The sequence below is a fragment of the Callospermophilus lateralis genome, chromosome 3 (genome assembly GCF_048772815.1).
Source record: "Callospermophilus lateralis isolate mCalLat2 chromosome 3, mCalLat2.hap1, whole genome shotgun sequence".
Taxonomy (NCBI): domain Eukaryota; kingdom Metazoa; phylum Chordata; class Mammalia; order Rodentia; family Sciuridae; genus Callospermophilus; species Callospermophilus lateralis.
In genome coordinates, this window is record NC_135307.1 from 133597938 (window position 1) to 133619508 (window position 21571).

The window sequence follows — 21571 nt, forward strand, 5'->3', positions numbered from 1 at the left end:
ACTGAGCTCGGGTGAGAAGGATGGGCATGTCTGCTAGGTTCTACTATGGGGTATTTAATGATTTTTCCTTAAATCTGTTGTACAAACCTGAGATATAGATACTGTAAAGGTCACATACGGGAAGAACTTTAGTTTCCAACTTGTTTATTTTATTTTTTAAAATTTTTTTAGTTGTAGATGGACACAATACTTTTATTTATTTATTTTTATGTGGTGCAGAGGATCAAATCCAGAGCCTCACACGAGCTGGGTGAGCACTCTACCACTGAGCCCCAGCCCCAGCCCTCCAACTTCCTTACTTAAAAAAAAAAAAAAAAGCAGCAGCCAGGTGGTGCACACCTATCAACCTGTCATCCCAGAGGCTTGGGAGGCTAAGGCAGGAGGATCACAAGTTCAAAGCCAGCCTCAGCAATTTAGCAAGGTGCCAAGCAACTCCGTGAACCCTGCCTCTAAATAAAATACAAAAACTGGGTTCAGTGACTGAGTACCCCTGAGTTCAATCCCCAATACCAAAACAAACAAACAAAAAAACCCAAACCAAACAAAAACAAACAAACAAAAAACCCAGGAAAACAACTCATTGCACTTTATTCAGGGAGCTAATTGAGGGGAAGGTTTTTGACAGAAAAGAAAAGGGAGGGGAATCGGAAGAAGGCAAGAGAGGCTAGGACCTTGTCGCTAAGGAGCCCCTGGCATCTTTCCAGGGATCAAACCTAAAGGGTGATTTCTGAGTGTTTGTGACAGGGAGCTGGGAATAGCCTTCATTCTTCTCTGTGCATGTTCCTGATCTTGCTTCTGGGAAGTCCTTCCCTGACTCTGACTTCAATCCTGATGTTGTGCCCACCATCTCTGTTCACAGGCAGATCAGTGCCACCTGGCGGCTCCCTCTTCCTGCTGGGCCCACAGCCTAACGCCTGTCCTTCAGTCCTCCAGCCCGGCTCCCAACTGCCTGCAGCCTGTAACCAGACACCCTTTGCTTCTGACAGGCACCCCTGAGCCGAGCTCCGCACAGGTTCCTGGATCTCCTCTCTGGAGCCCTGGGCAGAGCGTGCCCCTGCCCAGGCCAGTGACCTTCGCCTGTCTGAGCCTTGGTTAATCTTTGCCCAGGCCAGTGGCGGTGGGGCTCCTCCCTCTGCAGGATATAAGTCTGGCCCAAGGCTGCTCCATTCTCTGCCCGGACTGAGCTGCCCTGAGGGCCCTGCCACCCTCACCATGGCCAAGGGCTTCTACATCTCCAAGTCCCTAGGCATCCTGGGCATCCTTCTGGGCGTGGCAGCTCTGTGTACCATCGTCGCTCTGTCTGTGGTGTACGCTCAGGAGAAGAATCGGAATGCTGAGAGCTTCACCGAAGCCCCTGAAATCCCTGTGGTCTCCACTACTGTCTCAGCCACCACTGTGGACCAGAACCTTCTATGGAACCAGTACCGCCTGCCCAAGTCTCTGATACCTGACTCCTACCAGGTGAAGCTGAGGCCTTACTTCACTCCCAATAAAGATGGCCTGTACATCTTTGAGGGCTCCAGCACCGTCCTCTTCACCTGCAAGGAAGCCACCAACGTCATCATCATCCACAGCAAAAAGCTCAACTACACAAGGAAACAGGAGCACATGGTGGTCTTGCGGGGCGTGGGTGACTCCCAGCCCCCTGCCATCGACAGGACTGAGCTGGTGGAGCGTACCGAGTACCTGGTGGTACACCTCAAGGGCTACCTGGAGGTGGGCCACAAGTATGAGATGGACACCGAATTTCAGGGGGAGCTGGCCGATGACCTGGCAGGCTTCTACCGCAGCGAATACATGGATGGCAACGTGAAAAAGTAAGTTCCCTGGGTTGGGCTGCCCCTGGGGGCAGACCTGGGTCCCAAGGCCCACCAGAGGGTTTGCATTCAAGGCCTTAGAAACTTCTGGAGCCCTGGGATGGCCCAACATTTATCTCCAGCTGTGTGGATCAGATACACACCATGTGACAGAGTGGGAGGGCTAGCCTACCCCAATTCAGGGAGCCAGGGATGAGGGACAGAGGGGTCCCTTGGACAGACAGGAAAACCAAGGCTCAGAGGAGAGAAGCTTGCTACAGTCCCCCAGCTAATACAGGGGTGGAACCTGCTGGGACTTAGACTGAGTCCTGGAACCTTGATCTCTCAGCCTGCTGGCCTGCCAGGGCCCCTGGGCACCTGGGGGAGGGCAAGGGCAGGAGCCAGGCTGGAACAGCTGCCATGCACCCCTTCCCTGGTATGTCCTAGAGCACCCTAAAAACCCCAACATTGCCCCCCAGCATACCCTCTAACACCCTGGTTTGGGCAGAGTGGTGGCCACAACACAGATGCAGGCAGCAGATGCCCGGAAATCTTTCCCATGCTTTGATGAACCTGCCATGAAGGCCCAGTTTAGCATCACGCTCATCCACCCCAAGGACTACGTGGCTCTGTCTAACATGCTTCCCAAAGGTGAGTAGATTGGTCCCGGGAGCAGGCAACATGGAGCTGGGGTGCAGGGCAGAGGGTGCACCGTCCCACACTCATACGACCCCTGCATAGGTCCCAGTGCCGCATTGGATGGAGAGCCTGACTGGTCCGTCACTGAGTTCGAAACGACACCCAAGATGTCCACATACCTGTTGGCCTACATTGTCAGCGAATTCACAAAAGTGGAGACGCAGTCGCCCAATAATGTCCTGGTAAGAAGCTGTGCCCATGTGTTCTGGGCCCATAGTGACCCAGGCTGGAGGAATATTTCCGTATCCTCACCCCTCTGCCGGCTTCTGAATGGTTAGGCCACTGTTTGAGTCCCAGCTCTGAGTGATCCCAGGCAAGTGTCTTAAGGTCTTTGAACCTTGTCTCTGCATCAGAAAAATGGGAACAATAGTTCCTCATCTTGAAGAAAGTTCCCGACCACAGGTGCCAGACAGATGATGGCTATGGCTCTCATTATCCCCAAAGGTCCCTCCCTAGGACCTAGGGCCCTCAGAGCACCCTAATTGTCCCCCTGCTGACCAGGTCTCTCAGTTTAACCTAGGCTTGGCGTCTGGAGACCCCCCAGCCCACTGGGTCCTGTTACTCTGCCCTCTGCATCAAGATCCAAGAGGGCACTTAGCCTCCCGCCTTCTACCCTCCCATTCTGCAGATCCGGATCTGGGCTCGACCCAGTGCTATCGATGAAGGCCATGGTGATTACGCCCTGAACGTGACAGGCCCCATCCTAAACTTCTTTGCTGGGCATTATGACACACCCTACCCACTTCAAAAATCTGGTGAGTCAGGGGCCTTGAAGCGGGAGACAGTGGGCGGGGCGCAGCTCCACACCGAGGCCACCCCACCAACCGCCTCTCCTCTGCAGATCAGATAGGCCTGCCTGACTTCAACGCTGGGGCCATGGAGAACTGGGGGCTGGTGACCTACCGGGAAAACGCCCTGCTGTTTGACCCTGTGTCCTCCTCCAGCACCAACAAGGAGCGGGTGGTCACTGTGATTGCTCACGAGCTGGCCCACCAGGTAGCCAGCCCCTGCACAGAGAGGGCAGAGAAGGGATCAGGGGCTCTGGGAGCAGATGGCACAGTTCCAACTCTGCCCTGAGTAGCTGAGAGGGGAAGAGGGTAGCACCTGGCGCAGTGGCAGGAGGGGCTCACCGTGCTGCCAGTAGAGTGCCTGGCCTGTGCCTGGCAGATGCCTGGGGCTTGGTAAAGTGCTGTTAGGGAGCAACGCAGATGAACCCCCTTTCCTTCCCCACTCAGTGGTTTGGGAACCTGGTGACTGTGGAATGGTGGAATGACCTATGGCTGAACGAGGGCTTTGCCTCCTACGTGGAGTACCTGGGTGCCGACTATGCAGAGCCCACCTGGAATCTGGTGAGCCAGCGGCCCTGGGGACTGGGGGGGAGGTAGAGGGATGCCTGGGTCACCCCCTCCCAGGCCAGTCTCCTGATGGCCATCGGCCATCTGCAGAAAGACCTCATAGTACTGAATGACGTGCACCGTGTGATGGCTGTGGATGCCCTGGCCTCGTCCCACCCGCTGTCCACCCCTGCCGAGGAGATCAACACACCATCCCAGATCAGTGAGCTGTTTGATGCCATCTCCTACAGCAAGGTGCTGCCCCAGCCCCCCTCTGGACCCTGAGACATGATGGGGTGTGGGGAGAGAGACAGGGATTCACCCTTGACAGGGCCTTTTCACACCTGGGGTCCTGGGGTTACCTGTCCCACACCCTTGGCACAGGGTCCTGGTAGCCCACAGCCTTCTGATTCCGCCTGTCGCCCCTACCCCAGGGTGCCTCGGTCCTCAGGATGCTCTCCAGCTTCCTGACAGAGGACCTATTCAAGAAAGGCCTGGCGGTGAGTATGGCACCCCTTGGCCAGCCCCTGGAGTGGGTTTCCATCAGCCCCAGTGCCCCAGCCAACCAGAGGGGAGCCTGGGGGCACTGGTCCAGTCCTCACGGTGGCCTGTCTCCACAGTCCTACCTTCATACCTTTGAGTACCAGAACACTGTCTACCAGGACCTGTGGCGTCACCTGCAGGAGGTGGGTACCTGCCAGCCCTCCCAAACCTTTCTTTTTGCCCAAAATCCCTGGGGACGGCACATGCCTGAGAGAATGTGTCCAGATCCCCTGCTTTCCAGCCCAGGCAGGTCACTGGGAGCCTCAGTTACTCACCATGAAATGGGTGGTGTGTGATGTCACTGGTCATGACCCCTCCCCTGCAGTCTGCCTCAGGCTCCAGCTGTGGAGCTCCAGGGGGGGAGACTCGAGTTCCCCCATCCTTAATGATTGATGAGGACTTGGGCCCTCAGAGTTCACAAGTCTGAACCTTCCTCCCCCTGGAACTTTGGAGCCAGCCATTCAACTAACGAAGCGTTGCCGTTCTAATTGGGGGGAGACCACACACGTGCCTCAGTGTGGGCCCACACTGTGCCCCATGGGCCCCTCCCAGTGCATCTTGCATACATCAGCACCCTCAGCACAACTCTGACCCCGTGCTCCTACCCATCTTGCATTCCAAACCTGAGCAGCCCCTATCTGTGGGGCAGACTCTGACCACCACACCCCCTGGCCTTCCCAGAAGCCACTGCTTCCTGTCCTGCCGCTCCTTGTGCTGTAGTCCTTCTCCATTGTCCCATCATTTCCTCTCTGTTACCACTGCCCCCACCCCTTCTCTGCAGCTGTCACCCATTGTAGCCTCCTCAACCCCAGGACAAGGCCTGTCCCCACACCGACATCCCCTCCAGAACCCCAGACCCCGGGCTTCCTCCAGCTCTCCCCTCATGGTTGCGCTGTCCTTCTAGTCCCCGTGGTCAATCTCACCACAGTGGGAAGACCCAGGATGTGGTCACAGAGTCACAGCTTGGCTCTCTCCTGGCAAGTCTACGACCTAACAGAAATGGGCCCCAGTGTGGTCCCCTCCCTCATCCCCTGACTCTGTTGACAAGATGGTGCCACTGTTAGTTGTAGGTCCTCCCTCCCCTCCCTATGCCTTCCTCCCCTCCAGAGCACATCTCCATGCCTGGCCCTGTCCAGCCCCCTCCCTCTGGCTCCCTTTCTCCCTGGGTCCCTTTCTGCAGGCTCTGGGCATCTTCTCCCCTCTCAGCCTTCCCCTTTCTGAAAAGCTCTTCTGCCCTGCTCCTAGGTGCTTCTGATTATCAACACAGATTACCACTTTATGTTGTGGTTGTAAGAGCAATGCATGAACAGGGAAAGAGGTTTTTTAGAAAGACCCAAGAAGACAACACCCCAGCGGCCCCTAACCTCCTCCCATTCCTTCTGGTCTGTGTGCACGTCCTTCACTCCCACCCCACCGTCGTCCTGTCCTTTCACCCCGGCCTGGGAGCTGGTTTTCCTCCATCTCCATCTCCTCTTCCCTCTCAGCCTCTCCATGTTGTTCAGAAGAAGCCGTGGGCACCCTTCCCTGACACACACACATGCTTTAGTGTGGGCCCACAGTGGGGGCCGTGTAGGTGTCTGTGCTGATGTGAAAGGAACCAGAGTTAGGAAGGTTCTCCAGCTTGCCCAGCACCGGGCCAGCTATGGAGAGGCAGAACCAAATGGGACTTTAGCTCCTGCCGCCCACACAGGTGACACCATGGGGTAGAGGCTGGAATCTGCAGGGGCTACCCTGGGTAGGTGGGGACTGAAGAACGGCAGTCCACTGATGGCCATGCTCTTGCCTTCTGCCCACAGGCAGTGGACAATCAGTCAAAAATTGAACTCCCTGACCATGTGAGCAACATCATGGACCGCTGGATCCTGCAGATGGGCTTTCCAGTCATCACCGTGGACACCAGCAAAGGGGAAATCTCCCAGGAGCACTTCCTCCTTGACCCTGAGTCCAATGTCACCCGCCCCTCCCAGTTCAAGTGAGCCCCCAGGCCCAGGCCCAGTGAAGTGAGGTGGGCGGGGCAGAGGGAGGTTGCTGCGAAGGCCTCCTGACCACCGTAGGACCTGGCCTACTGTGCTCCCAGCCCTGTGGCTGGACACAGGCTCGCTCTCTAGGGACAAGAGGATGGAAGCACTTTGTGCCAGAGTTGCGCAGAAGCTGGAAGCCTGGCAGGACCACTGTTTGCTAGCAATATCGAGAGCTGTCGCCTCTTGCCTCTGACCTCTGACTCTCTTGCTGCAGCTACCTGTGGATTGTGCCCATCACATCTATCAGAAATGGCATAGAGCAGAAAACATACTGGCTACAGAGTGTCCAGAAAGGTAATCCAGCCCTGCCCCAGTGGGAGGAGCCCCACCCCATACTTCTAGCTCCTGGCTCACGTTCCAGGGATTGGAGTGCGACTAAAGTGGTTTCCATCGTTACTTCAACAAATGGAGCTGACTTCTTTGGTTATAATGTCTACTTCACTGCTGTCCAGCTGTGTGACCTTGATTAAGTTACCATCCCTCACTGGTCTCCATTACCTTGTCTATAAAGTGGAGCTAAGAATAGTACCTAGGGGCTGGGGATGTGGCTCAAGCGGTAGCGCACTCGCCTGGCATGCGTGCAGCCCGGGTTCGATCCTCAGCACCACATACAAACAAAGATATTGTGTCCGCTGAAAACTAAAAAATAAATATTAAAATTATCTCTCTAAAAAAAAAAAAAGAATAGTACCTATTCATGTGAAGATTAAATGAGAATTCACAGCTGGCAATGTAGCTCAACAGAGTACTTTGCCCCGTACTGCAGAGAGAGAGAGAGAGAGAGAGAATTCACATAAAATGCATAAACAACGCCTGGTACATGGAATGAGCAGCACTGCTTGGCCAGGCACTAAGGAAGTGAAGGTCAAGGCATGTCATTTTCGGCCTTAGCCAACTATAGGTAAAGGGAGGGCAGATGCAGTTAAAGACATCCTGGCACTGTGCTCAGGGATTTGCAGAGATAAGGTCAGGAATATGGGGACAGAGAGATTCAGTTTCCTGCGGAGGTTGGGGAAGGCTTCCTGGAAGAGGTGAGCTGTGTTGTAGAGGAAGAAGAGGGTCAGGTAGGCCCAGGAATCAGACCCTGCCAGCTCTGCTCTCTCCCTACAGCCCAGAGCGAGTATTTTAGAACATCATCAGACGATGAATGGGTCCTGCTGAACCTCAACGTGACCGGCTATTACCTGGTGAATTACGACGAAAGCAACTGGAAGAAGATTCAGACTCAATTGCAGACAAATCTGTCGGTGGGTATCTCCCCGCCCCCGCCCCAGGATGGACCACCAGACCTGCCCCACCCCCTGCAGCTGGCAGTGCACACTGAGGGGGTACACTATCTTCCCTCCAGGCCATTCCTGTCATCAATCGGGCGCAGGTGATCCATGACTCCTTCAATTTGGCCAGGTGAGTGTCCTCATGGCCTCTGCTGGGCTGAGGCCCCGTGACTGACTATAGGATGGGAGCCCTGCTCCCTCCACGGCCCTGGACGCATGCCAGGCACTGTGCAGAGGGCTCCCTGCACACCCTCCCTCTGTCCCCACATGCCCATTTCACAGATGAAGGATCTGATACTTAGAGTCGCACCACCTGGCTGCAGGTCACATGGTAGCCCAGGGTGGCCAGACTCAGGCCTGTGCAGTGCTCTGCTCATATCCTACTCCAAGACACCCAGCTTTTCCTGGGCACTGACTGTGTGCCAGACCACTATGCTAGGTGCTAAAGTAAACCTGAGGTGGGTGGGACAGCAGGGATACCGCCCAGATAAACAAGTACTTATTTAGCTTATACTCTGTTTGCAGCGGGTTGCTAATTCTTTGACCTGAGCCACCCATAGACATGGACATTTGTGGATCAATGTGCACCAATGAGGGCCTAGAGGAGGGCAGAACAGAAAGCACTGACTTTTGGTCCTTTTTTTTTTTTTTTGTACTGGGAATTGAACCCAGGGGTGCTTCACCACTGAACTTTATCCCCAGCCCTTTTTATTTCTAATTTTGAGGACAGGATCTTGCTAAGTTGGTTAAGACCTTCCTAAATTGCTGAGGCTGGCCTGGAAATTATGATCCTCCTGCCTCAGTCTCCCCTGTTGCTGGGATTACAAGCGTGCACCACCATGCCTGGTGCTTTTTGTCTCACTTCTGTCTCTTATGAGCTGTGTGGCCTTGAGCAAGTCAGTTTATTTCTGTGAGCCTCAGTTTCTTCATCTGTAAAATGGGGATGATAAGGGAATGTGAATGGCACTGGGTCAGTGTGAGGGTCTGGTTTATACTCCCGCATCACTCCTTCCCTCATGGCAAGTACTTGAGCTGGCTTAGCTGGGACCCTGGGAGGGGGCAGGGAGGGGGCAGGGGTCCAGGGTCCAGGTGCATCTTGAGAGCTTGGGCTATGGTTCTCCAGGTGTGCTGGGCTGGGTAAGGGTGCTTACTTGGTCCCTTCTCTTGGTCCGCAGTGCTGGAAGGATCCCTGTCACTCTAGCACTGGACAACACTCTTTTCCTGATTCAAGAGACAGAGTACATGCCCTGGGAGGCTGCCCTAAGCAGCCTGAACTACTTCAAGCTCATGTTTGACCGCTTCGAGGTCTACGGTCCCATGAAGGTACAGAGTCGAAGGGTGGGGTGGGTGGGGCACAGGAAAGACAGACTGCTAGCAAAGCTTGCTTTTGGAAGGCACAGAATTAGCCATTGTGCTGGGAGACTGAAGACCCGTGCAGCCCTTTCTCAGCCCCAGTTAGCCCCTCTGTAAGGTGAGCAACCCTGCTTGCCCAGCCAGCAGGGCACACTGGTTTTAACAGGCTTTGATATATTTTAATTCAGAACACAGGGGCCTACTTTAGGGTTGATTCTCCCACCTAGGACATGAAAAAAGAAACTGGAGCTTGTTCAGGATGAAGCTACAGCATTGCAGCATTGCTTATTTAAAAAAAGAAAAAATGAACAGCTGGACACATTGGTCCACATCTGTAATCCCAGTTACTTGGGACTCTGTCTCAAAATAAAAATAAAATAAAAAGGGCTGGTAGCTCAGTTGGGCATTGGTTCAGATAAACTAGAATATCCATTTGAAGGAGTATTACATAGTCACAAGATCATACTTGAAGAGTTTTTTATTAAATATTTTTAAAATAATCTCTTAACATCCTGTTTTGGTAAATGAAGTTTTAACTCTTGCCTGCCTTCCCTGGGATTCTTTTGTCCTTCTAACATAGTTGCGTTACAGTCCTTGGTGAAATCAATATTTGGCATTTGGTTGATTAAAATTATTTAAATATTCTCTACCTAGCCACCTAGAGTACTATATTTGTATTTTTCTTCTTTTTTCTGTATACCTTCACAGACCTGTCAGGTCGTTTGTGGGTGTTGTTTTTTCCTGGCCTGGTCAGCCCCCCTGCTCAGAGGACCCCTCTCCAGTGTGGCACCTTCTGCTTTCTGAACCCCATGGATTCTTTCCTGGGTTTTCTCTTTCCTAGGGGAGCACATTTTCTAGAAGTTTTGAGAAAGGGTCATGAGAACAGGTTTTCTGGGTTAGTTTGTCTGAAACATCTTTTTTCCAGCTTAGAGTTCAGCCAGGTTTAGAAATTTCTAGATTGGAAGTTACTCCTCAGAATGTTTAAGGTCTTGCCCTGTTGACATCAGATTCCCCTCATTGCTGCTGAAGAGCCCAGAACCTTTCCCATTTCTAGGTCTTGGAATGTGGCCAGTTTTCCATCGTCTGGAAGCTTCTGGGCTCCCCCTTCTCTGTCCTGGTGCTCCTTGGTTTGGGTCTTTTCTCATTCTCCTTTTTTTCCAACATGGACTCTCGGGTCCTGCGGTGAACATTCCTGCATCACTTCTCTAAAATCTCTTCCCTTGTTTTCCAGTTGTCTCTTTCTGCGTCCCGTCAATACCTCTTACTTCTCTTACGTTGGCCTCTAGCTTTCTGATCTCTTCTCTGTTCCGGCTTGTTGACTTGAACCCTCTGGGAGGGTTCCCCTAGATTTTGCACATCCCTTCACCTAGAGAAAGTTTCCATTTCTTCTTTCATGTTCCAGAATTTCTGAGTGCTCTTTCTGGTTCCAGTGTCCTATGTGATGTGATGCCTTCTGTTCACTCTTAGAGGATATTCATTGTCGTCTTTTTGAAGTTTTCTTTTTCTTCCCTTATTTCCGCTGAGTTTTCTGTTTGTTTTGGTCTCCTTTCAAGTTGGAGGCTGAACTTCCCTTTGGATTTCAGAGTGAGGCAATAAAAACTGATTGGAAGCCATGCTTGCTTTGGCAGCACAAATATTAAAATTGGAACAATATGAAGAAGGTTCATGGGGCCCCTGCACAAGGTTGTGAAATCATTAAGTGTTCCTTTTCTAGTTTTGGTATTGGGAATTAAACCCAGGGGTGCTTTACCACTGAGCTACATCCTCATTTTTCTTTTGAGATAGGGCTTCTGATGGGGTTTCTGAGGGTCTTTCTAAGTTGCTGAAACTGCCCTTGAACTTGTGATCCTCCTGCCTCAACCTCCCAAATCTCTGGGATTACAGGCATGTGCCACCGTGCCCAGCAAGCAAGCATGCCATGTTTTTAAAAATTGAAAAGAGATTGGAAGCTCCATGGAGAAGTGGGGTTTGTGTTCTGGGCAGGTTCTTATTGCAGGGTGACCTGGTGGAATTGGGGACCCTCAAAAATTAAGGACTGGGGGTTTAACCTAGAGAGGGAGCATGTGCTTAGTGTGCAAGACCCTGGTTCAATTCCCAGCACCAAAAACAAACAAACATATATATATATATATATATATATATATATATATATATATATATGTATGTGTGTGTGTGTGTGTGTGTGTGTGTGTGTGTGTGTATGTATGTGTATGTGTATATATATATACCTGGTCTCTCAACACTAGTTTGTGCAGAGAATGGGCTTCTATTGTATGTAATTGGGATAGAAATGCCCACCCTCTGGGATCTGAGTGGGGAAGGGAACTCAGATACCACCATTTAGTATGGAAACTTCCACCTCTGACCCTCTTTGCCATCCCTCCCACTGTGTCTCGTGACCCCACATCTGGAGCTCCTCTGGCCCAGTGTCTTTCATAAGGAGAGTGGAGAGATGTCACCTGCTACAAGGGAAGTGGGCCTCGAAGTTGACTCACCCCTTCTGCAAGGTTTAGTTCTGTCTCCATGTTGGTTGTCCCTGTGTTGTCCCTAACATGCAGCTCCCAGGCCTCCTCAGAACAGTCCCTTCGATTCTGAGCCTTGTCACAGCAAGTTCCCCTACTGCAGCCACCCAACTGCAAACTCTCCCTCTCTGTCATGCCTGGTTCATCTCCCTCTGAGCTTCTCAGCTGCCTCAACTCTGCGGATGTCGTGCCCACCACTGGGTCTCCTGTCCTCTTTGAGGGTTGGTTCCTTTTACCTTTGGGTGTGGGTTCAGCTTGGCACAGACCTCCATCGGCCATGTTGGACCAGAGTCTGCGAAGGATTTTAATGACATGGTGTAGGGCTGACATTACAAGGTTAGGTAAAAAGAGCAGCATGCAGAATGATAGACGCACTAAGTCAAAATGAAAAATAATGTAGAAATAAGAAGGAATAAAGGACCAATTTGGAAATCATAGTTTGGTGGGTTTCTGGGTGTGTTTTATTTTCTGCAAATGCTTTCCTTTCTTTTCTAAATTCCCCACAATAAGCACGTATCTGAGGGGAAAACCCAGACCTTTATTTTAAGAAACGGCATTGCTTAAACACGCCAGGCATAGGGGCGCACACCGTAATCCCAGCATCTGGGAGGCTGAGCAGGGGGATTGGGAGTTCAAAGCAGGCTCAGCAACTTAGCAAGGACCTAAGCAACTCAGCAAGGCTCTGTCTCTAAATAAATATTAAAAAGTAGTTTAAAGTGTCCCTGGGTTCCATTCCCAGTACCAAAGAAAGAAAGAAAGGTGGTGGGGAGAGGGAAGGAAAGAAGGCAGAAAGGGAGGGAGGGAGGGAGGGAACTCTGTTGCTTAGCCAGTTCTAACCCTCTTTGTCTAAGACTGTGAGAAGACTCTCAGTGGAGTGGTCTAAACCTAGCCATGTGCCCGCCCACTGGGGGCTGTCCAGCTGTGGGCAAAACCCTGACCCCTCTGCTTACCAGCCTCTCCTCTACCTCCTGCCCACCCGACTGAAGTCCTGGGGGCCCTGACTGGTCAGCGCCACTCTTCAGAGCTCTTCGTGTGTTCTTTTTCTCAGAACTACCTGAAGAAGCAAGTGTACCCCCTCTTCACCTACTACCGAAACCTCACCAACTTCTGGACCCAGCGGCCACCAACCCTGATGGAACAGTGAGTGTGACTCTCATGGGTTTGGAAGTCAGGACTGACCTGGGGAGTCGAAAGCCATGCCTGGCGGGGTTCTCCCCTGGACCTCTGAACACCTGGCCCAGGCGAGGCCACCAGGCAAAGAGAGACACCTGCCCAGGAGCGGGGATCCTTGTGGCCTTTGAGCCCATCTGGCTTCATTATACAAAGGCTTGAACTAAACCTTCTGAGGTCACCCCACCAGCTTGGAGTCACCAGCTTCCAGGTGTTGAAACTGGCACTGGAGCCTGTGCCTACCCCTGTGGTTCCCCGGGCAGCTCTGAGAATCAAGGAAGCTCAGGGCCAAGGTGGAAGAAAACAGGGAGAGCCCCAGAAAATCCGGTGGGCCGGGAGGTATGTCAGGAGTAACTTGCCAGCAGTCTGGGCCAGATGTGCTAATCATGTTACCCTGGGACAGATACAATGAGGTTAATGCCATCTCCACTGCCTGCGCCAATGGGATCGAGGAATGTGAGACAATGGTCACCAACCTTTTCAAGGAATGGATGACAAACCCCACCATCAACCCGTGAGTGTCTTGCCCGCATCTCCTTGGCCAGCCCTTATCTGTCTCTCAAGTGGGTTGGGAGCCCACAGCCCTGTCCTGAGCTGCCCCTCACAACCCCCTCCCTGCTGCTGCTCTGCATCTGACACCCCCACTCCACAACAGGATCCACCCCAATCTTCGGTCCACCGTCTACTGCAACGCCATCTCCCAGGGTGGTGAGGAGGAGTGGGAGTTCGCCTGGCAGCAGTTCAGAAACGCCACCCTGGTAAATGAGGCTGACAAACTCCGAGCAGCTCTGGCCTGCACTAATGAGGTGTGGCTCCTGAACAGGTGAGCTGGGAAGGGCGGGGCTGCTCTCCACCTGGAAAACCTTCCAGGTCTCTGCTGTCCTCACAGGGCCCTCACACTGGCCTCACGAACCTGTGCAGTATTTCCCCCATTTTACAGATGAGGACACTGAGGCTCAGAGAAGCAAAGCAACTGACCCAGAGACCACGAGCTTTAATGAATGACAGAGCCAAATGGTCCGCGCCAAACCCGGGTCTGGGCCCATGTCCTATGCTTTTAATAGCTGTGGCCTTTTAGCCCTTACATGACAACACATCTTCCTCTCTGTCAAGGACTCTGGCCTGGCTGATCCTGTCCTGGATATCCAGCCAGGCACCCCTTCAAGCCCTCGCATGAGGGCTCCTCACTCCCTCTGTGTGCCTCATCTGTCATAACCTGGACCCCCATCAAGAAGAGCCACCGTCGTGTCACCCTACCTTGTGCCAGGGCTCAGGACTCTAATACTCCTTCCTTCATTTATTCATTTTAAAAAAATATTTGCAAGCTGGTACAGTGGTGCATGCCTGTAATCCCAGTGACTTGGGAGGCTGAGGCAGGAGGATTCCAAGTTTGAGACCAACCTGGGCATCTTAGTGAGACCCAGTCTCAAAGTAAAAAATAAAAAGGGCTGGAATGGGGGCTCAGTGTTAAAGCGCTCCTGAGTTCAGTCACCAGTACCTCCATCAGGCATACCTTTGGCATAGCCAGTGACCCTGAGAGAGGTAGGATCAAGGGGTCCATTAGTCTTTAACACCACAGGGGGATGTTGAGAGGACACAGGAGAAGGTGATGGGTGTGAGAGCAGGGTGCTTTGCAGTTGGGGTTCTCTCTGCGTCGTCTGACTGCAGCCCTTGGAGTGGTCACTATCCTGGCATCCTGCCCTTCCAGATACCTCAGCTACACCCTGAACCCTGACTACATACGGAAGCAGGACGCTGTCTCCACTATCACCAGCATCACCAACAATGTCATAGGGCAAACTCTGGTCTGGGATTTTGTCAGGAGCAACTGGAAGAAGCTCTTTGAGGAGTGAGTCTGTGGTGAGGGTGTCAGGGCAGCAAGTACCAAGGCTGGGGTGCCTGGGTGTTCTGTGTGTGTGGGATGCCCCAGGAAGAGGGGGCACTGGGCAGGAGCCGTTCACCATGAACCCAGCTTGGGGCCTGGGGTGGGAGGCAGGCATGGAAAGACAGTGAGGTATGGGTTGTCCGTTTTCCCACTTGGAAAGAAAATGGGACTGCTAGAAGTCTCTAGAAAGAGGAGAGTCAGGGACACTGCAGACAAACCTGTGTTCAAGTCCCAACTCCCCAACATCCCTGTGGTACCTCCTTGGGCATATCATTTCATTTTAGCCCTGCTCAAAGATTCCCAGGGCAGTCTTGAGGCTTCAGTCTTGGCTGCCAGGCAATGTGCCCTCCTCCTGGGCCCCGCTCACTGCACCCTTCTCTCCACCCTGCAGTTATGGTGGTGGCTCCTTCTCCTTCTCCAACCTCATCCAGGCGGTGACCCGGCGATTCTCCACCGAGTATGAGCTGCAGCAGGTAAGAAGCTGTCCCCCAGCCTGGACTCAGCCGAGGCACTTCTCAGCCTAAGGTGGCAGCCACCACTCAGCCTCAGTGTCTATCACAGGGAGCCCGGGCTGAGCGGCCAGACTTTGTAAATACTGGCAATTCTGTCAGAAAAAAAAAAGCATATTGGAATTTTAAAAATATATTTATTGGGGGCTGGGGTTGTAGCTCAGAGGTAGAGCGCTTGCCTACCATGCGTGAGGCACTGGGTTCGATCCTCAGCACCACATAAAAATAAAGATATTGTCCACCTATAACTAAAAAATAAATATTAAAAAATATATATTCAAATGTATGAATTGCCAAGATCATTGTAATGTCATGTGTAGCAAATATATATATATATTTTTTTTAACTGAGTGATTGAGACAAGGTCTCATAATGTAATCCAGACTGGCCTGAAACTCATGGGTTCAAGTGATCTTCCTGCTTCAGCCTCCTGAGTAGCCAGGACTATGTATCCAGCTATCTTTTTTTCCAAAAAGTGAGATATAATTCATGTACCATAAAACTCACCACTTTAAGAACTTTTTTAGTATATTTGCAAGATTTATATAGCCATTGCTACTAATTTCAGAACATTTTTATCATTCCCTCCCCCAAGAAACCCTGTTCTCATTAACACTGGCTCCCCTCCATCCCACCCTGCCCAGCTCCTGACAACCACTAATCTACTTTATGTGTCTATGAAGGATTTGTCTTTTCTGGACATTTTGTAAAATGAAATCATAATGATGACCATTTTCGTGGCTTCTGTCACTTGGATAGTGGGTGGTTTCCACTTTTGGGGTTATCATGAATAGTACTGCTGTAAACATTCATGGGAATTTTTTTTCAAACTTTATTTTTTTATTTTTTTTAGAGAAAGAGAGAGAGAGAATTTTAATATTTATTTTTTAGTTCTGGGCGGACACAACATCTTTGTTTGTATGTGATGCTGAGGATCGAACCCGGGCTGCACGCATGCCAGGCGAGCGCGCTACCGCTTGAGCTACATCCCCAGCCCCTCATGGGAATTTTTTTGTGCAAACACATGTGTTTTCACTTCTCTTGGGTATACACCTAGCAGTGGGGTTGCTGCTCAGGCAATTGCTCTATGCTTAGCTTTATAGAACTGCCAAAATGTTTTTCAAAGCAACTGAAACATTCCCAGGAGCAATGCATGAGGGTTAAATTTCTCTCCATCCTTAGTATCATTATGCCTTTGAGTTGCATTTCCCTAGTGACTAACAACATGATGTAGAGCACCTTTTTGTGTGGTTATTGACCATTTGTGTATCTTTGCAGCAGTTTCTATTCAAATCCTTTGCCCATTTTAAAATTGGGTTATAGCTGGGCATGGTGGCACACACCTGTAATCCCAGTGGCTTGGGAGTCTGAGGCAGGAGGATTTCAAGTTCAAAGTCAGCCTCAGCAACTGCAAGGTGCTAAGCAACTCAGTGAGACCCTGTCTCTAAATAAAATACAAAATAGGGCTGGGGATGTGGCTCAGTGGGCAAGTTCCCCTGAGTTCAATCCCTGGTAACCCCCCCCCGAAAAAACAAACAAACAAACAAACAAACAAACAAAAAACGGGATACTTAGCGCAGGCCTGTGATCCCTGACTCCAGAGGCTGAGGCAGGAGGATCACAAATTCAAGGCCAGTCTCAGCAACTTAGTGAGAACCTGTCTCAAAATAAACTAAAAAGGGATGGGGTTGTAGCTCATTGGTAGAGAGTCCCTGGGTTCAATTGGGGGCCCCCCTGACAAAATTTTTGTGTATGTGTGTGTGTTTGTCTTTTTATTGTTGAGTTATAAGAGCTCTTTATATATCTTGAATACTAAATTCTTTTACCTGACACATGATTTGCAGAGATTTTCTCCCATTCTGAGGATTGTCTTTTCCCTCTCTTGATAGTGTCTTTTGAAACACACGTTTTTAATTTTCAGGAAATTCGATTAATCAATTTTTTTTTTTTTTGGTTAGTTGTGCTCTAGGTGTCGTATCTGAGAAACAATTGCCTAACCCAAGGTCACAAACTTTTATACCTATGGAATTTTAAAAGAGTTTTATTGCTTTTACTCTTATATGCAGCCATTTGATCATTTTGACTTTTTTTTTTTGCATGGTGAGAGGTGGGGTCCAACTTCATTTATTTGCGTGTATGTGGCTAAGCCCTTGTCTCAGCACCATTTGTTAAAAGACTCTTCCCCACTGAATACTTTTGGCAAACTTGTTGAAATCATTTGACTATAAATGTAAGGATTTACAGCTAGAGTCTCAATTCCTTTTCATTGACCGACCTTCCTTCCTTCCTTCCTTCCTTCCTTCCTTCCTTCCTTCCTTCCTCCCTCTCCCTCCCTCTCTCTCTCTCTCTCTCTCTCTCTCTCTCTCTCTCTCTCTCTCTCTCTCTCTCTTCTTCTAGGGATTGAACCCAGGGGTGCATCCCCAGCCCTTTTTTTGGATTTCCTTTTGAGACAGGGTCTCAATGAGTTGCTAAGTGCCTGGCTAAATTGCTGAGACTTCCTGTCTCAGCCTTCTTAGCAGCTGGGATTACAGACATACGTCACGGGCTGGCTTTGATATGTATTTCTATCCGATGACAGCACCATATTGTCTTGATCGTCGTGGGTCTGTAGTCAGACCTACAAAGAAATTGATGTGAGTGAAATTGAAATCGGTGTGAGTCCTCCAACTTTGTTCATTTTCAAAATTGTTTTGGTTATTCTGGGATCCTTGCTTGCATTTCCTTCTGAATTTTAAGATTGGCTTGTCAATTTCTGTAAAAAAAAAAAAAAGCAGTTGGGATTTTAATAGGGATTGTATTGAATTTCTTTATCAATTTGGGGATTATTGACTTTTTAATTTTTTACTTTTTTAATTTTAATTTTTGTCTAACACATGCTAGGCAAGCATTCTACCACTGAACTACTTCCCCAGCCCCTTATAGACATCTTAATAATATTAAATCTTCCAACCCATGAACACAGATTTTACTTTTTGGTCCTATTTTCCTTTTATTTAGGTGTTCTTTAATTACCTTCAACAGTGTTTTGTAGTTTTAAGCAAAGTTTTAAGTCTTGTGCTGCTTTTGTCAAATTTATTCCTAAATATTTTAGGTTTTTATGCTATTTTAAATGGAATTTTTAAATTTCATTTTCAGACTTCATTGCCAGTGTGTAGGAGTACAGTTGATTTTTATACATTGTTCTTGTATTTTACAACTTTGATAAATTGATTAGTAGCTCACTCTTTTTGGGGGGCCGGGTGCTGGGGATTGAACCTACGGCTTCCATCATGCTAGGCAAGAGCGTTACCACTGAGCTACATCTCAACCCTTCTAGTTCTTTTATGCATTCCTTAAAGATTCTGTGTATACAAAATCATGTTATATGTTATCTGTGAACAGAGAGAGTTTTACTTGTTCCTTTTCAGATAACTTTTATTCCATTTTCTTACCTAATTGACCTGGCTAGAGTCTCTAGTACTGATACCTCTTTAATGTGTAATAGTATGTCTGTCTGTTTGTTTTTGGAGGGTACTGGGGATTGAATCCAGGGCTTCACCCTACTACTGAGTGATACCCTCACCCCCACCCTTTTTTAAAGCTACATATTTATTGAGGCAACTGGAACACTTATGGTTTAGAAATTTCCACATGTTTGAATTGACTGTTGCTTCCATGTGGCGTTTTTTAATTTGTCCCTTTCTCCCTTCTTGATTGGATTGAGATTATACAGGAGGATCAACTCAATGAAATATTGCAAAGAGAAGGCCAGATCCCTTCCCGAGCCAAGCTTTGCCTGAGGCTGTCATTTTGCAACCTCTGGATAGATTAGAACTTTGCCCCAGGAGAAGTGAAGGACTGGCCCTCCCTATCCAGGGATCAGGGTGTAGTCTCCAGTCCAGGCTACCTCCAGGTGGTAGTGAGAAGCCTGAGGACTGGGAGACCCTCTCCTGTCCTCCAGGCTGTTTTAGAGACATCGCTTGGAACCTGGTATAGTGGCACTTCCCTGTAATCCCAGCTACTCAGGAAGCTGAGGCTGGAGGATCGCAAGTTCAAGGACAGCCTCAACAACTTAGTGAGACCCTGCCTCAAAAAATAAAAAATAAAAAGGGTTGGGGATGTAGCTCAGTGGTAGAGCACCTCTAGGTTGAATCCCCAGTCCTCCCCAACCCCTCAAAAAAAGATCCAGTTTGGAACTGACCATCTTTGTTTTCCTGGCAGCTGGAGAGGTTCAAGATGGAGAACATGGACACTGGCTTTGGCTCAGGCACCCGGGCTCTGGAGCAAGCCCTTGAGAAGACGAAAGCCAATATCAAGTGGGTGAAGGAAAACAAGGACACAGTGCTCAAGTGGTTCACAGAAAGAAGCCAATAATTGTTCCTGTCCTTAAGCCACCTGGCCCCTAGTGAGGTGCCCATGACTCTCTGTCCCACCAGTCTGTGGCAGGGCCTCCATTTTCAGAGCCCGAGACACCAGTGTCCTCCCCTCAATGACAAAGTCTCTGGCCTGTGGGGCCTCTAGTTTCTAATGGCCAGGCTGTCCAAGCACCTCCCAGCCCCTGCCCCTTGTGCCAATCCCACCCCAGGCCCGGCATGGCACCTGTCACCCAGGGCCCTGGGGATGATCTCAGGGAAGCCCAGCTCTAGGGCCAGATGAGCAGAAGCCCTTGATGGACAATGGACGGTCTTGAGGGAGCCGCCCTGAACATTCTCTCACCTTCCCCACAAGACCCCAAAACTGAGGAATCAACAGGGCACCAGATCTGTATATTTTTTTCTAAGCGAAAATGTAAATAAAGGATTTCTAGATGAGCTTCCAGACATTACCAAGCAGGAGCACAAGTGGGTTAGCTGGGAGGCAGGACACTGGGATGCACAGGATGCACTGTGGGGCTGGAACCCCAAAGAGCAAAGGAGGGGAGAGATGCCCAGCCTATCAGCCCTCCCTGCACCTGTGCAACGGCGTCTGCCTGCAGGTGCATTTCTTCCCAATTCTGCTGGCAGGATTGCGGTGCTGAGTGCTAGGAAATTCCTCAGAGGTGGAGGTTGGACAACTGTGGACACAGTGGCTCCCACAGGTGGTGTGAGCTGGGGCTGCTGTGGTGCCACGCACAGAGCAGGTGGAAGGTGTGCTTTTCTAGAAGCACCCACCCTACATGAAGCGAGGGAGCAGGAAGCCAACTGCACCCTTTCCCTGCACTTCCACAACACCAGGGGCCCTGGGATAGTTGGGGAAAGGGTCAATGCATTGAAAGCAGAAAACCCAGGGTCCCAAGCCTGCAACCACCACTCACTGGCCAAGGGCATGTCCCACCACCTCTCCAGACTCCATGGGGGGTGGAATATCAATTTGTCAACAGGCTGTTTTGTAGAGTGGAACACAGAAGAGGGTTGGGAGTAGAGGCAGGCAAGCTATAGTAGAGGCACCAAGGGAGCTATACCTCACCAGGAGTCAGGGCTGTAATCTACAGGTCACCTCTGGCAGCTGGTGGTCCATGCTGAGAAGCTCTGAGGCTCCACCGTGCACACTGGCCCTGTGGAGCATCTCTTGTCAAAGGGAGCCAGGTTATAGGGAGCTCACTCTGGCCTCAGCTCCACTGGGCCCGTGAACATCAAGGATGGTGAGAGGGGAAGAAGGAAGTAACAAGACAGCTGCGGGCCTTCCTTGGGGGTCACCTCCACTGACACCCACAAGCTCCCCAGCTGGAATCTTGAAGGTCTGGCCTCAGATGGTGGCCCAGGCACTCTTTTGGAGCAAGGGATCTAAACTCCTGAGCCTCAGTTTCCTCCTCCACACAATGAAGACAATAAAGGAGCCTGTTGTGGATTTAGGGGGCACTTGGCATGACACATGACAAGGAGTGTGACATCCTTGGCTGGAGGCCCCAGCAGCTGTCCTCTCACCCTCTCTTCCTGGGAGTGAGAAGCAGGCCGCTGAGACCAGGAAGGCCCTGGCTCTCCACTGCCATTTGCACATCAAAGGGTGGGGCGGGCCAAGGGACAGAGGCCAGCCTGGGTGATGGGGGACTGTTCAGGAGGCTCCCTGGGCTGCTCCAGATTAACTCCTTTGGCCCCTCAGCTCTGGGCCAGCCCTTCCTGTCGCCAGTACCCAGCAGTCATGGCTGGCACTTGACCTTCTAAGGACCAACTGGGGAGAGGGCCAGCCTCCCCATCTTGGGTCCCTAAGGGGCTCTGTGCTCAGGGACATTGCAGGGGAGGGTTTGCCTGTAGAGAGACAAGTAATCCTATTACTCTCTGTGCCTGGCTCTGACTGAGCTGTTCTCGCATGTTTATTGGTACCAGGGGTTGAACCCAGGGGCGCTTTAACCCTGAGCCACATCCCCAGCCCTTTTTCAGAGACAGAGTCTCACTGAGTTGCTTAGGGCCTTGCTAAGTTGCTGAGGCTGGCTTCAAACTCTCCATCCTCCTGCCTCAGCATCCTGAGCTGCTGGGATTACAGGCGCATCATTGAGGCTGACCAGCTTAT

At 50.7% G+C, this 21571-nt stretch overlaps 1 protein-coding gene across 1 annotated transcript; it reads left to right on the forward strand.

Moving 5' to 3' along the window:
- Positions 1-1015: 1015 nt before the first annotated feature.
- Positions 1016-19832, forward strand: Anpep (alanyl aminopeptidase, membrane). The gene is made up of 20 exons (XM_076848799.1): positions 1016-1817; positions 2305-2447; positions 2538-2677; positions 3124-3250; positions 3337-3491; positions 3731-3844; positions 3941-4084; positions 4264-4329; positions 4450-4515; positions 6169-6344; positions 6608-6687; positions 7504-7640; positions 7742-7797; positions 8843-8990; positions 12591-12682; positions 13116-13226; positions 13368-13535; positions 14421-14561; positions 14989-15070; positions 19307-19832. The coding sequence occupies exons 1-20, from the start codon at positions 1213-1215 to the stop codon at positions 19457-19459; spliced, it is 2904 nt and encodes a 967-aa protein (XP_076704914.1). The 5' UTR covers positions 1016-1212; the 3' UTR covers positions 19460-19832.
- Positions 19833-21571: the final 1739 nt, after the last annotated feature.